Source organism: Durio zibethinus, chromosome 28 (genome assembly GCF_047325235.1).
Source record: "Durio zibethinus cultivar Kanyao isolate XHJ-2024 chromosome 28, ASM4732523v1, whole genome shotgun sequence".
In the NCBI taxonomy this organism is placed as follows: Eukaryota; Viridiplantae; Streptophyta; class Magnoliopsida; order Malvales; family Malvaceae; genus Durio; species Durio zibethinus.
In genome coordinates, this window is record NC_143189.1 from 4815525 (window position 1) to 4831967 (window position 16443).

The 16443-nt window shown below is 31.2% G+C and overlaps 1 protein-coding gene across 2 annotated transcripts; it reads left to right on the plus strand.

The window, feature by feature from the left end:
* The first annotated feature begins 2731 nt into the window (after nt 1–2731).
* On the plus strand, nt 2732–9117 carry LOC111280935 (uncharacterized). Of its 2 annotated transcripts, XM_089757196.1 has the most exons (10): nt 2940–2958; nt 3043–3104; nt 3679–3841; nt 4826–5000; nt 5629–5687; nt 6670–7488; nt 7891–8028; nt 8140–8415; nt 8546–8602; nt 8817–9117. In XM_089757196.1, the coding sequence occupies exons 3-10, from the start codon at nt 3713–3715 to the stop codon at nt 8982–8984; spliced, it is 1821 nt and encodes a 606-aa protein (XP_089613322.1). In that variant the 5' UTR covers nt 2940–2958; nt 3043–3104; nt 3679–3712; the 3' UTR covers nt 8985–9117. The 2 variants fall into 2 exon arrangements, with proteins under 2 accessions (XP_022724214.2, XP_089613322.1); XM_022868479.2 differs by having other exon boundaries at nt 2732–3104.
* The last annotated feature ends 7326 nt before the right edge of the window (nt 9118–16443 follow it).

The following is a 16443-nucleotide window of genomic DNA, read 5'->3' on the forward strand; positions in this document are numbered from 1 at the left end:
AATCAAAGTTTTCATAAAAGAATCCAGGATGAATTAGTTTATGATTATCTGAATATTTGTTATATGATTAATTGTTTTCCTTGTTATATCCTTTTGGATAATGCATAAAAAATTTCTCTTTTTTACTAAAATAAAATACATCTTTGTTTATCCTTCATTTATCTTTCTCATTAAAAGAGAAATGTGATATGTGTTATAATTGTCATGAAATTCAAAAGATGATGAATGAACAATAATGACCATGAAAGACAAATTATTTTGAAAAAAATTTAAAATGATAAGCAAAATAGTTAGGAACAATGGTCAACAAGAAAAGAGGTCTATAAGTCATGAAAGTGATAAATCTTGAATATGGGAATTGTAGAGAGAAATCTTTTTATCTGAACTTAATCAGCTGCTAGAATACATGTGATTCAAAAAGGAAAGGGAAACAGACAATAAGAAATTTCTAGGATTAAAAAAAATGACAAAAAAAGAATATGGTCTTTTCATTTGCATCATGATCATCATTCATTGCATGACATTTCAAAAGCATGAAAATGTCATTCATGCATGTATGTAATATAATAAACATATGGGTTTAGGACAATCTAAGACCAATAAAAGGAAAAGTCAAAAGCAAAAAAGATATGAACCCTCTGTTTAGAGGAATCTTTCAAATACCATTGCCTCTCAGACTTTTAAATTTAAAGTTTCATTACTGCTGGTCAAAGGAGCTTTCTTTAAAAGTGTCATAGTCTTTGCTTAAAAGAACTTTCTTTAAAATGTCATAGCCTTTGGTCAGATGAGCCATTTAAAGTTTCATAACCTCCGGTCAGAGGAGTTTTTTTTAATTTTAAGAGCCTTTGATTAGAGGATTCAATCAAAATTAGGCATGATTTGTAAAACCAAAGGACATAATCTATAAATATTCTCAAATTTTAAAATTTAAAATTTCATTGCCTCTGGTTAGAGGAGATATTTAAAGTGTCATTACCTCTAGTCATATGAGCTTTCTTTAAAGTGTCATAACCTCTAATCAGATGAGCCATTTAAAGTTTCATAGCTTCTGGTCAAAAGAGCTTTTTAATTTTAAGAGCCTCTGATTAAAGGATTCTATCAAAATTAGGCATGATTTGTAAAACCAATGGGTATCATCTATAAACCCTCTCAGATTTTTAATTTAAAGTTTTATTACCTTTAGTTAGAGAAGTCATTTAAAGTTTTTTTGCCTGTGGTCAAAAGAGTCTTTTAAATTTAAAGTTTCATTACCTCTGTTTAAATGAGCTATTTAAAATTTCATAGCCTTTGGTTAGAAGAGCCTTTTAAATTTTAGAGTATCATTACCTCTAATCAAAGGTAATCTTTTTTAAATTTTCAAAAGTCGTTGAGCTTCTATTTAAAGGAGTTTTTAAATTTTCAAAAGTTCTCAAGCTTATACTTAGAAAAGCCTTCCAAATTTTCTTTCAAAAAAATAAATAAATAAAAGATTAAAAAAATGTGTTCGTACCTATAACATTGTTTAGACAAATTAGTTATCTTTTGTCTTTGCCTTATTTTTAATTCTCAGCAATATGTAAAGAAGGATAAATATAGACATCTATTTTGTCCAAAACAACTAATAAATAATAAATAATAAAACAAAAAATTAATTGTTAAATCGAATATCTTAAGTAAGAATTTTAAGAAAAATTAATTTTTTTTTAATTATCATCGAGAGAAAAGATTTTTTTAGGATCTCACTAAAAAGTTGAAATGATCTTAAAATCAGTTTAAAATTTTTAAGATTTCGCCAAAAAATAAAAAAATCAACTAGAAAAATGATTTTTGGATTTCGCCAAAGAATCGAAATAATCTTAAAATCAGTTTTAATAAATAAAAAATAAAATAATAATAATTGATTATTTGAATAAATATTCTAAAAAGGTGATTTTCGAATAAAATTGAAAGAGTTCAATTTTTTTAATGCAAGTAAAAAAATAAATGAAATATTTTTAGATTTTACAAATCAGTTAAGATAACCTAAAAATTATTTTTCACTAAATAAATATATACATTTAAATGATAATAAAAAATAAAAATAAAAATAATTCTTTAAATAAATCTCTTAATTATTAAAAAAAACTATTTTTAGATTTCATCAAAGAGTTTGGATAATTCAAAAAATTATATTTTTGCTAAATAAAATTTTATTTAAATAAAAAAATGATGACAAAGATTAAAGAATACACAAATAATAATAATATTAACTTCACAACAAAAAATGTTTTTCATAAATAAATTTAAAAAAATTAAATTTAAATATAAAAAAAATCATATCGTCAAGATTAAAGAATTATATATGTTTAATTGGTACTGTTCTTCGAATAAGCGACGTGAAGATGCTAATATCTTCTTTATTCGTAACTATACTCTTGGATCTAGTCCTAATTTCACATACTTAAATTTATTTTAGTAAATCTTAATTAATTTTAATATTTTTATTAAAAGATAATATTTTTGAGTAATCAATTATATCTTACAAAAATGATTAGTGATGATTTCAAAAATTTTCATCAAACCTAAAAATCGAATTCTCTTAAACGAAAAATCTTTATAACAACTAAAACAATACAAATTTAAAATTATTTTCTAAAAAAATATGTTTTAACTACTGTTGCTTTCTAAGAAAAAGAAATCCATTTTGAAAACCAAATTTAGAACGTTTGTTTAATTTTCTTGTTAAAAAAAAAAAAAAGGAAAAGCAGAAAGCGATTGTGGAGTGAACCGAACAGAATGTATTCTGACTACTGTACAGAAAAGGGCAAGGACCTTCGCCTACCCGGAAAAACTATCCCGGACTCTACGCCATTTTATAAAATACAATTGTCATAAATTTTCGATTCCGGAACTGTCTGACAGTAAACGCAGCGTACTGCCGAAGCGAGCCAAAATGGAAAATACTCCACCGCTAGCGAAAAAGGAAAGAAATCTTTTTCTATAAGTTTCTCTCTCTCATTTCGTTAAATCGTTGTGCCAACTCAGTTTTTCGCGCCTCTAAGTCACTCCAAATCGGTCACACAGTCCTTAATTTGTTTATCGTTTGGAGGGCCTGAGTCAACTCGGTCAACAATCACAGTCCTATGGTGAGACAAACTACTTTGAAATTTCATTTATTTGTCTTTATGTGTAGTTAAATTAATTATTGGAATATCTGAAGCTTTTATGTGTTCTTTCTTTTTTCTTGTTTATGTATGGAAATATAACTAGTTAGAGAACGAGCTTATTTTACTTTAGGTTGTTGTAATTTGAGAATTAGGGTTTCAATTCGTCGAAATATGGGAATTTTGATTCGTGAAAGGAGTTGTTATAGTTAATTTTGAATTAAAGTGGAAATTTTAATGTATTTGTTGGGTTTATTACGTTTTACTTTGAAATTTAATTTCTTTTTGGATTAGATTGAAATATTCTAGGCGTGTGTTAAAATTTGGACTATTTTGAGTGAATTTGGTAATCAATTCAAGATACTAGGTTATTTGACTGTTGAGCAAGTAAAGTTTAAATGACCTAATAAATGATATCAATATGGGAACTGCTAAAATTTGAATTTTGCTTGCTGTGCTTGCTTGTGTTCCCATGCATGAATGAAGTATTCTTTTTGAGATGGCAAGAAAATTGATGTGTCTTTTTATTTGGCTATTTTTTGGTTTTGGCTTCCAGTTTTTGTTTGTGAGCTTCGTGTCGTTGATTTTCCATGGAAGCAGTGGTTGAAGTTCAGGGGAGTGATGAAGGGAAATTTGTAGAGACTGCCCTTGAGAAAAGTAACTTGGTTTTATCTTCACCAAGGCATGTTGCCGATCCGGTTGTTTACAAGCTTGTTCGGGTACCTCTTTTGGCAAATGTTATTCTAATTATTTTCTTCTACTGATATGCAAAGAACTTGTACCTGCTTCCCACTTTTTGTTTTTTTTTTTTTTGTGTAAGAATGTTGACTTGGATTTGCTTAAGTTTGATAATTGAGCTACATTAATGTAAGAATTAATCAGGAAGTCATTTGACTGTGGGTCAGTTAAAAGATTTTAAAAGTGTTATAAATATCGGGTTTCTGCATTACCTTTCTTTGATTATTGGTCATTTATAAAGCAGCATGTTTGTGGGCTAGATTAGCTGGTTTGTGAAAGACAAATTAATGTGGTGAATATCTACCATCAATTCATTTAGAAAACAATGACATGTAGAAATTGGTTGAATTACAAGTTTAGAATCACCTAGAGTGGAGGTTGGGTTCAGTTGAAATGATGTGGTAATATCAAAATACCATTTAGAATGTGTTACCATATTTATGATCGGTGTAGAAACGATAGGTTTCTTGAAGGGGAATGACATACTTTAAAATGTAATGTTCATTTTTTTTTTTTTTTGCTATAGCTGTTAGTTTGAGCTTTTGCATAGTAAAACTAGTTAATGTAAGAGAACAACTTGATCTGCTTTGATTAGCTGGAATCTCTTTTTTTTTAAGTGTGCTTGGTTACCAAGTTTATTTAATAAAAGGAGTGATGCTTTTACATATCTGAAAGAGGGGGATATATCCTTTAAAAAAACACTTTATCCCTTTCTGCCGATTTTGAAAATGTTATTCACACTAATAGGCTTCAATCAACAAACACACATGGCTCACCTGAGTTTTGCCAAAAGTATTGAAACACTCAAGCTCTTATTTGATTTGACAGATATCGGTGATCACTGACAATGATAAAGCAAAAATGATTTCTAAGTTCCTAGTTTAATGTATCCTAAAGATGTGGACATATAGCTTCAGGTTGATTTATTCTTATTTGCAATCTTAAATTGAAATTATGTCATATAGGTTGAGGGGGATGGGAGATTAGTGCCTGCGACAGATGATGAACTCATGGAGGTTGAGGGTTTGCTGGAAAATGAAAAGTGTGAAACCCATATTGTTGCAGACACTGGACATGCATTAGTTTGCACTTCTAATGAAGCATCATCCTCTGGCATGCCTCAGTTAGAAAGCTCAGAAGGTACGATTTTCTTAGCCCTACATCATGAAATTTTAACACCTATTAAAATATAAAAAAAAAAGTCTATCTCTGCTGATCGTGACTGGAGTTGGGATTTCTTAATTCACTGACTTGTGATTTTAATTGTATTTTTCTCTGTGTTGATGGTCTTGGCTGATTATTTTGCATGCTTCCTGTGTATTTCTGTTCTGTTTCATAGATTGTTCCATTTCCGTCAACTTTTAAATATGCATGTACATCTTTTGCTGATATGCATAAATAATGAAATTAAAAGTTGCCAAATGTCAAGGAGGTATAGTCTGAGTAATGAAGACATGTACATGAGAAATTCCCTAGAGGTAAAACAAAGTTCATTGAATCGGCTAAATGAAAAACAGAAAACAAGTAGATTCACAAAAAAGTCATTTGAGCATAAATATATGAGCAATATGGTGTCGGAAAAGGTTCACTTGAAAATCTAGCTTTGTGTTTGAAGATGCAGTGGGTAGCTTTCTGCAAATTTTTTATTTTTAATATTGCTTCTGGTCTTGCTGTTTCAACTTTTATGCTCACGGGAATGAGCATTTGTACATATTTTGTGTTGTGATGTTTATATATTTTCATTTTCTGCATGATTAATATTTGCTAGGTTTGTCACAATCTGAGAACACAGAAGCTGATACTGCAAAATTAAGTGCATGCCTTGAGGTATTTCCAACTTTCACTACACTTGAATTCTTAACTTTCCTTTAAATGGATTACCAGATGCTTGTCATATTTGCGTGTAAAACACTGCCTAGGGCTTGATCTTTGAGTTTTCTCTTGAAGAACACTTTGTCAAAGCTTTTTTTTTTTTAAGCTTGAGATGGGAGGTTATGTTGATATTTTAATTATGGATTTTGATGGTATAGAGGTCCTTAATCTCAATTTTTGGCAATTATGCTCCATTTTAGTCGAAACTATCTTCTTGAAATTTACAGAACCTGTATCTGGTGAGGATGACTGTGTAATTGTTAAAGTTACATAAATTCTAACATTTCTTGCATTATTTTTTGTTCTTCTTATCATGTCTGGTGACCTATCCGTCTTGTTCTTCTTTTCTGGAAAAAAAATGAAGAAATCAAACCCACTTCTAGTTTTTTCACTGTTTTGTTTGAATCAAATCATCTGTCTTAGGGAATAAAGATTTTTTCATATACTCGTGTCAGTATATGAGTATCTTTTTCAGAGTTTTAAATATGTAATATTTAACAACTACATGTTAACTAATAAGAAGGGGTTAACAATCTGTATCTAAAGAGAACAATGTTATCTTTTTTTTTTTTTTGGGGGGGGGGGGGTGTGGGGAGGTAGGGTTGATATCTACTCCTTTAAATTTATATTCTGTGTAGTTTTTAGGCTCTTTTCTCTCACCGGTTTTGATCTTTCATTGTTTCTTTCCCTACCTGTACATATGCAAGCACATGATTGATTTGAAGTTAGTTGTTTCGGTATTAATTGAACTATTAATTATCTTGGATCCTTCTTGGCCTTAATATCTCCTTAGTGCATAGAGGAAATGTTGCATAAAGTCAAACACGAAGAGAGGCTCCATTTAGCATCTTGATCGCCTGATCATTCTTCTGCTTATATGAATGTAGACAGCTTGACTGGTATTGATGAGAAGCTCCAATCTCAAATTCTTTTGCAGGAAATGGTCCCTTCTGGGGCACAGAGCTTGAGTGACGATCATGTTACTCAATCTGTGAGTGTTGTGGAGGGCTCAAAACCTCTGGATGGGCCAATAGAAGGTGGATCATCAACTTCTGCCAGCTGTATTAGTTTAAAACCTGATTTTTCCAAGTTGAAGGGTGAAATATGCTTGGATAATTTATCAATTAAAGAACTTCATGAAGTTTTTAAGGCAACATTTGGGCGAGACACTACTGTCAAGGACAAGCAGTGGCTTAAAAGAAGGATTGCCATGGGATTGACTAATTCTTGTGATGTTTCAACTACAACTATTGTAATTAAAGACAATAAATTGGTGAAAAAGGGTAAAGTAGATAGTTCTAACAATGTGGACCTTGGTACTGGCAAAGAACACCCAGCAATTGGAGTTGAATACCATGAGGTATTACTGAATAACCATGGCATTCAAATAGATGAACATCAAACTACTTCTGGGACTAGATTGGAAAATAATGATCTGGAAAACAATTGTGCAATTGAAGATCTTGCTGTAGATCAGAGAGCTGCAAAGAGAGTTAGGAAGCCAACAAAGCGGTATATTGAAGAACTTTCTGAAGCAAAGTCCAAAGAGGACGGTGGCAGGTTAATTACTTCAACAAAAAACATTGGAATTAGACCCTCGGTGTTAAAATCTCATGCTAGGCCTGCTAGAAATGTGTCCTTAGAAGGGAGAACTGTTATCATAAGGTTGGATTCCCTTGGAGGATCTGGAATTCAGGTTCCGTGTGTTTATCGGGTTCGAAGAAGCCGGCCGAGGAAGAATGTCATGGCTCTTTTGGTATGTGAAAAAGATAAAATACTGCTTATCTGTCTCAACAATATGAATTTGGCTTTGAATATCTACGTTTTTTAATTTGATTTTTGCTTTTGGAAAGAACTTTCAGATATTCCCTGTTAGCTTTCATAATCCTGTGCAAAAGTTTCCCTTGTCTCTTGTGGCACTCTAGTTGGTTTATGAGTTTATTCATCAGTGTCCATTTCTGACATGAGCATTTTCAACCTGAATAGATAACAATAACTTCTAAAACTTAGGAAGTCAAGTATCACCCATGAATTGAATGTTTCGTTACTTCTTTCTTTGACCGATGTTTTATGGATTGGGAATCTATCACCTGTGTTACTGGTATAATGTGGATAGTAGAGGTTATGTTTCTGATGGAACTTGAATTGCCTTTTGCAGAAATTCCATCCCAGTGATATGGGCATGACAGCTACATTTGTTAGGAAGGGACTTGATGTACGTAGTTCTCAAATGGACAATGGGAGTCTGAACAAAGTTTTGGAAGCCAACTCTACTTCTGAGCAAACCCCACAACAGGTGAAAAGAGTAAATGATATCAATAACAGGAACGATGTTACACCTTCGTTCTTTTTAGGTTATTGTAACTGAACTTTATTTGCTTATTTTATGTTCTGTTTCTATATTCAGTTTGTAACTGAATCCAAGAAAGAGAAGCCATCAGCTGAGCTGGGGCAGAATATGGCGCCAAAATATGTAGATCCATCTGGAGATACTTCAGATGATAAAGTTGTTACTGTACCAACCGCAAAAGGTGGAACTAGAAGGAAACATCATCGAGCTTGGACTCTCTCTGAGGTTATGAAGCTAGTTGAGGGTGTGTCTAAGTATGGAGCTGGCAGATGGTCTGAGATTAAAAGGCTTGCCTTTGCATCCTATTCATATAGAACCTCTGTTGATCTCAAGGTATGCATATGGTGTTTTTGTTGGGTAATAAATGATGCTGAAAGGAATGAGTTTTTGCCATTTGGTTAAGGATAAGAATTGGTGATGACTGTAGGAAAAATAATTTTTCCTGATAAATGTTATTTTGTAGGACAAATGGAGAAATCTGCTGAAAGCTAGCTTTGCCCAGACACCTGCAGACAAAGGGGTGAGATATCAAGTTTATTTCTAATTGATTTCTTCCTCAAATGATGATACAACAAAGTTCACCCGAATTATCCTCTTTACTTCTTCCAATAATGAATAACTTTTCCCCATGTTTCATTTTGCCCTCCTGGAAGGGGTTCTCTGTTGGAACACCCAACATTATAGGTTTCATTCTTTTCAATACATTTATGGTTTTGTTGTGCTTGATAATGTAGGTAAATTCACGGAAACACCCTTCAATGCCTATCCCTGCACCAATTTTATTACGCGTGAGAGAGCTTGCTGAGATGCAGGCACAGGTTCCACCACCAAATCTTGGTGTGACCAAGCAGGCTGTCTGCGATGACAGAAGTGTAAATGAAGCAAGACCAGGATACTTGTAACATTGTAAATAATACTAGATTTTACTTGTGTAAAATAGAAATAAGATTGCTCTAATTCTCTGTACTATCTAGGAAAACTGTTTTCTTAATGATTTTGTCTGGATGGGCAGCAGGCAAGGGAGTTTGTTTATCATATGCTGTGCTAACGTCGTGTTCTTGGTGTTTGAACCAGAATGGCATTTCAATTCAACTTATGGAGTTGAGAACTAGGGACTGGTGAATCATCATTCGAGCTGTCACGTTCCAATGTCCAAATGACTGGTAAAGATGGAGAGGTCCTTATTGGTCTAGGGCTGTTGTCTTGTTTTTTAACCAATGGGCTACCAACGACTCTCAAATGATTAATTCTCCACTGTTGACAACTGAAACCAACACTTACAAAATCATTAAAACTAGAATGAACTATGATCTTGAAGAAAAGAAAATGGTGATGATCCTCGTTTGGATTTGAAAAAAGATTTAACATTTTCGGGTTTCGGTTCTTATCTCTGCAGATCTGTACCAATCTTTACTTCCTTATTTATTGTGAGTTAAACCAAATTACTACTGTAACCTACTATTCAAATTATTGAGTCTGATAATTTTAAATATGGATATGGTATGAAAAAAATTTAAAAAGATACAATATAAAATTTTAATAACAATTGTATGAATTTAATGAAAACGAAAAAGTATTTTTGTATTTGAAGTGTTAACATTAAATATGAAAATAAAATAATTTAAATTTTCAACAAAAATTATAAGTTCAACAAAAGCAAAAAATATATATGTTTGTATTTAATTTGCTAATATAAATTATAATACAATAATTTTAATATTTTATAAATAAAAATAAAATAAATAAATACGAATACACGATAGATCAACAAATTATATATTAACTCATCATCATTTATAAATAATCAAAACTCAAAACGTGCTGTTTTCTAAGAATCCCGATACCTTAATCGGGCTTTCAAAATCAAATCCCTAATTTATCCTTTGCCAAGTAAAATATTTCTTTGGTCATTCATATATATATATATATATATATATAATACATATATATATAGTCATATTTTTAAAATATTTATTTAATTTTTAAAATTTTTATTTTAATCATTAAATTTTAAATAAATAATTTTTTTTATCTTCAACTATTAATCTCTAACGACATATTAATGTGAGATGTCACGTAAAAATTTCATCTCACTATATATATAACATTATTGACTTAATATTATAAATTTTTAAAAAATAAATTTTGTTGATGTGATATACTAAAGTGATTATGAAATAATATCCTTGAGGATTAACTTAATTCGTAAAGAAAAAAAAAATTCTCTTTTAAGAAAATACTCGAGGGTAAAATTTTAATACACCACACAAATATGAAAATGCATCCTTAAAACCTTATGAAAAAAAATTAAGCCCAATAAAAACTTGAAAAAACCTCCTACTTTATTATAAAAAATGTAGTCATGGTGACAAAAACCATACTCATTGGACTATAACTTCAAATCGATCTATATCACAAAGACAGATACCTAAACATATTTTCATCTTTATAATTAGATGTTAACAAGCCAATTGCCACGATGCTGAAAGCAAGCATGCCTGAACTACGGCCGCATATAAGTATATAGATATCAATAAATCAAAACTTTTCCATGAAAATTTTTAGCAAAATAATATTTGCCATTTGTTGTCGTTATTAATTTTGCCTAATAATCATTCTTCAAGTGGCTTATTAGTCGTAGTCTCAATCAATTGCGATGAATCATTGGCTTGAAACTATTCATGGCGTCTGTGCACACATAACACATGGGGGTATTTTATATATACCATTTTCAAATATCAGCTGGTGAACCAGCTTTCGCCGAAATTTGGGCGCCTGATTTCGTTCATGATCGACTGCGTATCTGTTGATGGTATAGCTTCGTCCTTGATGTTGAATTTACTCAACTACAGATCTTCCTACTGTGTCAGTTTCCAAGGAAATCTTCTTCTATTGGGTCCCATAAAAGGCAACATTTAATATGGACGGTTTAGAAGATTATTTCTCTGGTGGAGATGTCATTCTCTCTTCAAGTTAATTTCGTAAGAAACTTAAAAGTGTTTATGACTGATGACAATTTGACAAAATAGTAATTTTTTAAAAGGAAGTTTGTTATTGTACAACGATGAATATAAATGAATTCAGAACTTTGACTTAATTAATTTATATAATTATTTATTTTTACGATGGATTCTTGAAAAGCAGAAATGATGTTCAAAGTATAAATCCCCGCATACCTAAGATAGCGATAGATGCAACTTTCTTTTTGGAGGTACAGCTGGAAACAAATGAAGCATCCAAAGGTATAGGCAATGGTGGCTTCAGCCTTTAACCCTCTATAGCTACCGCACACAGGATTCTTTTGCTTTGATGAAATTATTGGTTTTTTTTTTCCACCAAGGGTTTCACACGTCAACTTGTATGTATCTAGATTTGTGATTCGAAGAGATAGATCCTCATAATGGCTGGAGCAAAACGCATGAAACATATGTGACGGCTGACAATTAAATGAGGTGGTCACCAGAATTGCTGTTGCTTGCTTTTTTCACAAGCATTTATATGACTTTGTATATATCCAAAGTCACTGTCATCCCAAGTGTAGTTTGCTATCGTCGCAATAGTAATTCCATGGTCCAAAATATTCCGGACCTTCGCTGAAAACTTGAAGGGCAAGAACCGAGTACTTAGCCATCATTTTCTCCTTAATTATTGTCGCATCAAACCCATGGCATGGCTGATTTTAGGCCGTCACTGTTTCATTGGTTTTTACTAAGTAATTATCATGTGAATTTGGCATCTCTCTGTCTGAGATTGACAAGCTGAAAAACACTATAGTATACTATTTGTTTCAAATAGCCTTTTTGAAATTTCTTTATTACTTGTAATGGCCAATAGTGTGATTTTTTTAGTGGTAGGAGTTTTTAGGTTTTGTTCGGTACATTCTCTGTTTGAACTAATTTAAATAAATTTATTTACATTATTTTCCTACAGCTTCCAAACGTATTCAAACACAGAAACCCAAAAAAAAAAAAAAAAACACTCTAAGTTTCAAGCCATGCATGCCAAACCTTATAACTCACCCATAACACCATACTTTCTTTTTCATTCTTAAAGCATTGGTCTTTTCTTTATTTAATCAAAAGAAATGCATATTTTAAAGCAGTTTAGAATTTGAATATATGGGGCAAAGTGGAGAGGCATTCACAATAATATTTCCTTTATTATAATCAAACAATCATTATCATTTTATTGTAATCTTAATCATGTACATGAGGAACGTGGAGAAAAAAAGTTCTTGGAATATAAGGTGGAAAAGAAAAGAATGTTGATACATTCTTCTCAAAAGTTTATTTGATTCTTGTTTATTTTATAATTACATGTGCATTCATGGCACACCTTAATTGTTCTAATCACCAAAAATAATTATTTATTTTTTATATAAAGGAGGTCAAAAATTAAAAGATAAAAAAAGAGAATGAAGATTGAACCTCAATTTTGTAAGAATCTATCTCTTAAAAGAAGTTGATGAATCATTTAAGTTAACTATGAGGTTCAAAATTATTTCATCTTTAGACAATTTTTCTTTTACTTGATTTATTTATAAACTCAAATGAGATTAAATGTTTTTCAAGATATGTCAAATTAAAATTTGATTTAGAGTTCAAATTTTAAAATAACAAAATGAAATCTATTACGTAAAAAAGGTTGCAAAACACTCAAAACTAAATGTGTTCCTTGTACTTGTCAATAAGCTGTGAGGCCTTCATGCCATTCTCAAAAGTTTCTATCCGAATAGCTTTTTCTGAAACATGGATTGCGCGAGAACAAGAACATCGCACGAAAATATAGAGAAAGCCAGAGAGAGAGAGAGAGAGAGGTGTCATTGTTTCTTTTCTAATGAAAAGAAGAGAAAGCCTCTGATCTGCCCTCTGAGCCGCAGGATATGCTGGCTAGACTGCTGACTTTCAGGTGCGCATGGCTACAGAATTTCGGAAATAGTTCCTTGTTCTTTTAGCAAAATAAACCTGATAAAAGGCCTTGAGACTATGATCATATGTAACAAATTACATATCCCCAATGTCCAATATTCTTATGTTATATACAAAACTATACACTAATTCAAGAAACACATTTTCCCTTGCATCAAAACAGGGAAGAATTCTTCTGCATTTTAATTCCTTACTTCACACTTGGGTAGGATTGAGAAAATGTGATCGACATGCCATGATCATCTCTTTTATGAAGTCGTGATGTAATTAAGATTATATGATAGATGGATGGGGGGGGGGGGGGGGTTGTCTCATCTGATCTTTTGTAAGAGAAAAGAAAAGCTGCTGCTGCAATCAAACCAACAGTTTCACTATATTCTCCTTGGGATCACCAAAAAAATACTTTCATTTTACACTCTCTCATCAGTCTCTCTCCCTCACACAAAAATAAACCCTTCTTTTTTAAGGCTGCATGCCCGCCTTGTCTCCCTCCATCTACATTTTTCACTTTTTTCTAAAACTACCCATCTCAAAAGGAAATTCCGTTTCACTCTGCCATGGGCACATGGGTCATCTTGGCAATCAAAGTGGGGTACCCACACGTGCGGATAGGTACACATGGCGAGAGATGAGTGGTGGTGATGGTGTGACAGGCAGAAATTTCATTGCGGATGAACGGATCTCACGGGGATCTGTGAAGGGAAGGTCACACGTGTGCATGCGGGACAGGTTTTGAACATGCTGGCAACCACATCACACTTGGCTTCCCCATTTGGTTTCTTTTCTTTGTGTGGCATGCATGCTTCGCTGCCTCTCCATGTGTTGGAGTTGGACCCACTTTCTTTTTTTCTGTTAATATTTATTTTTTCTTTACATTTTCTGTGTTTGAATTTGAACAGAACCATTCTTACTCTACTTCCACGTAAAAAGAAAAAAAAAAAAAAGAACTACCATAAAGAAAAAGTTTAACAGTGCAAAAATTTTAAATCTAACAAGAAATTGCAATCCAAAAATATAAAATTTTGAAATAAAAATTAAATTATTAAGATTTATTGTGTGATTGGTCATCAAATTACGATATTTTACAACATATTTTGAACTCCAGTATTAGGACATTGAAAGAATTATGTCATGCATAGCTTCAGAAATTGATGCAATAGGCACATAGTAACTAGCGTTATGCCACTCTAAATCCTATCCCACTCGATTTAATGCTACGTTATTTTTAATACATTTTTTAAAGAAAATCTCCATACACTTTTAATTACCATTCACATGTATAAAAGAGTTAATATTACAAATAATTTTTCAATTATAATAAAATATTTAATATAATAGTTGAATTTATAAAATTTTTAATATGATACTTAAATTATAAATTTATCAATTAATATGATTTTTACTTATAATGCGATTAAATTTATTAATTTCAAATAATGATACATAACAGACAAACAATCTTATAAGTACTATATTATTTAATAAATTTGTAATTCAAGTAATACATTATAAATTTTAAAATTCAAATATCATATTAACTATTTCATTATAATTTAAAGATTATTTGTAACATTAATCATTTATAAAACAATCCGTAATTCATGATTTATTTGATGTTATGTGCACATGTAATCAGTGTTTGCTAATAAAAACATAAGAAAAGTACATCACTCTTCAATCTTGGTTTTGAAGGAAATGCTAATCGATCAAGCATCATCAATTTAATTTTGTAGCCTATTCCGCAGCCATATTCAACAATATCAAAATTATGGGTAATTATATATGTGATGGATAATTGAAAACTGACATTCAGAAAAATACAAACCTGGCAACTTAAAGTTTAACAAAAAAAAAAAAATTCTAATCTTTGCCAATTATATGTACAGCTGCCAAATTATTGAGAAGAGAAGGAAGATTGCCTAAAACACAAAGAAATACTAACAAAAATTGAGGCTCAAGTCCACTCATTGCACGAGTTGTGCAACATAAATGAATGATCAGTTACAACATTTTCTTGACCCCGCATGTACCCTTGTGTATGGACAGCAATAAAGATTATTGTCGAGCCAATGATCAGAGCAATTTGTGGTGGACTTAGCCCCTAATCCAAAACTGGTCTGCTATGGTTTGATTTCACTGGTTAATCGGCTGAGGTGCCATTGACTTAAGCATGGTTGGTAAGTGGCATGCCTAGCTCGTAAAGGGCTTGTCTAGACGCGTGATTAAGCTGATGATGGTTACGATTCGTTTTTATTAGTTGATGTTGCTTCATTGTCCTGGGACCTCAAAGGGGGTCATCCACAACCACAATAAATAAATAGTTATGAATCTGCCAAAAATTATATTTGACTAAGCTACAAAATGTAAGGTAACTAATTACTTCTCTGATTTCATATATTTCATTTCATCTATTTTAAATTTTGAATTCGTCAAGTCTTGACCTCTAAACATTTGGATATCTTCATGGAAACTCAATTAATTCTCTAATTATAACAAGCATCTTTGCCCAAAATATGTGAAATTAAGCTTTCTGGTGCATAACACCATGGCTTCTATGTGTACACCACTAATTTGTCATTAAAGTTTTTATTTAGGAATGGACTCCCTTATACTGCAGCATCGTCTAAACGTAGCCGAATTACTTAAAAATAATCCTCTAGTTAGTCTAAATTAGTGATAGCAGCAAATTGGACTAGGCCATGCCGAATTTTTATTTATCACGAATTTAAATTAATTTTATATTCATAAAACTCGAATTCGATTTTATTTGAAGAATTTTTTTATTTTTTATATTTGAATTCAACATAATTTGATATTATATAAATTATATATAAATTATATACGATCTGAAATTTAAAAAATATTATTTTTTAAATATAAAATATTATATTTTTAATATAAATATAAAATTAAATATATATATATATAAATAAATTAAAAATAAATGTTTATATATATATATATATATCAAATCAAATTTATTTAAAACCAAATCTCGATCGACTAACATGACCTAATCTAAAAAGTCGATTTAAAAAATATCTAATAAATCGGATTAAATTTAATTGATTATTTAAAGATTTCGTCCAAGATTCAACCGATTTATTTAAGTCGATCCAAGTTATTATTTAAAAATATTAAAGTATTAAAATTATTTATATATTACTATTTAAAATATATTTTACTTTATGATTCAAGACTTAAAAACATCTTGTCGGAAACCGGGTCATACTCTCGAATATGACATGCACCCAAATCTACGAAGAGATCTAACCTAAACAAAGGGCAAGAATTATGGTCAATGAACCGCAGCTTGAAGGAGTAGGTGGTGTCAGAGCCACCATCTCAGCAGATCTCATGATTGTTGTCAACCTTCCCCACCTCACCAACCGTTTGGAAATGGAAGTAGCAAATGTTTTTCCATGGCGAGAAA

What these genes read in the sequence shown, in the direction of transcription:
- LOC111280935 (XM_022868479.2), top strand. Translation starts at nt 3,713, where the DNA reads ATGGAAGCAGTGGTTGAAGTTCAGGGGAGTGATGAAGGGAAATTTGTA. An exon ending in TTGTTTACAAGCTTGTTCGG is followed by an intron (nt 3,842 to 4,825) that starts GTACCTCTTTTG and finishes TATGTCATATAG; the next exon opens with GTTGAGGGGGATGGGAGATT. An exon ending in AGACACCTGCAGACAAAGGG is followed by an intron (nt 8,603 to 8,816) that starts GTGAGATATCAA and finishes TTGATAATGTAG; the next exon opens with GTAAATTCACGGAAACACCC.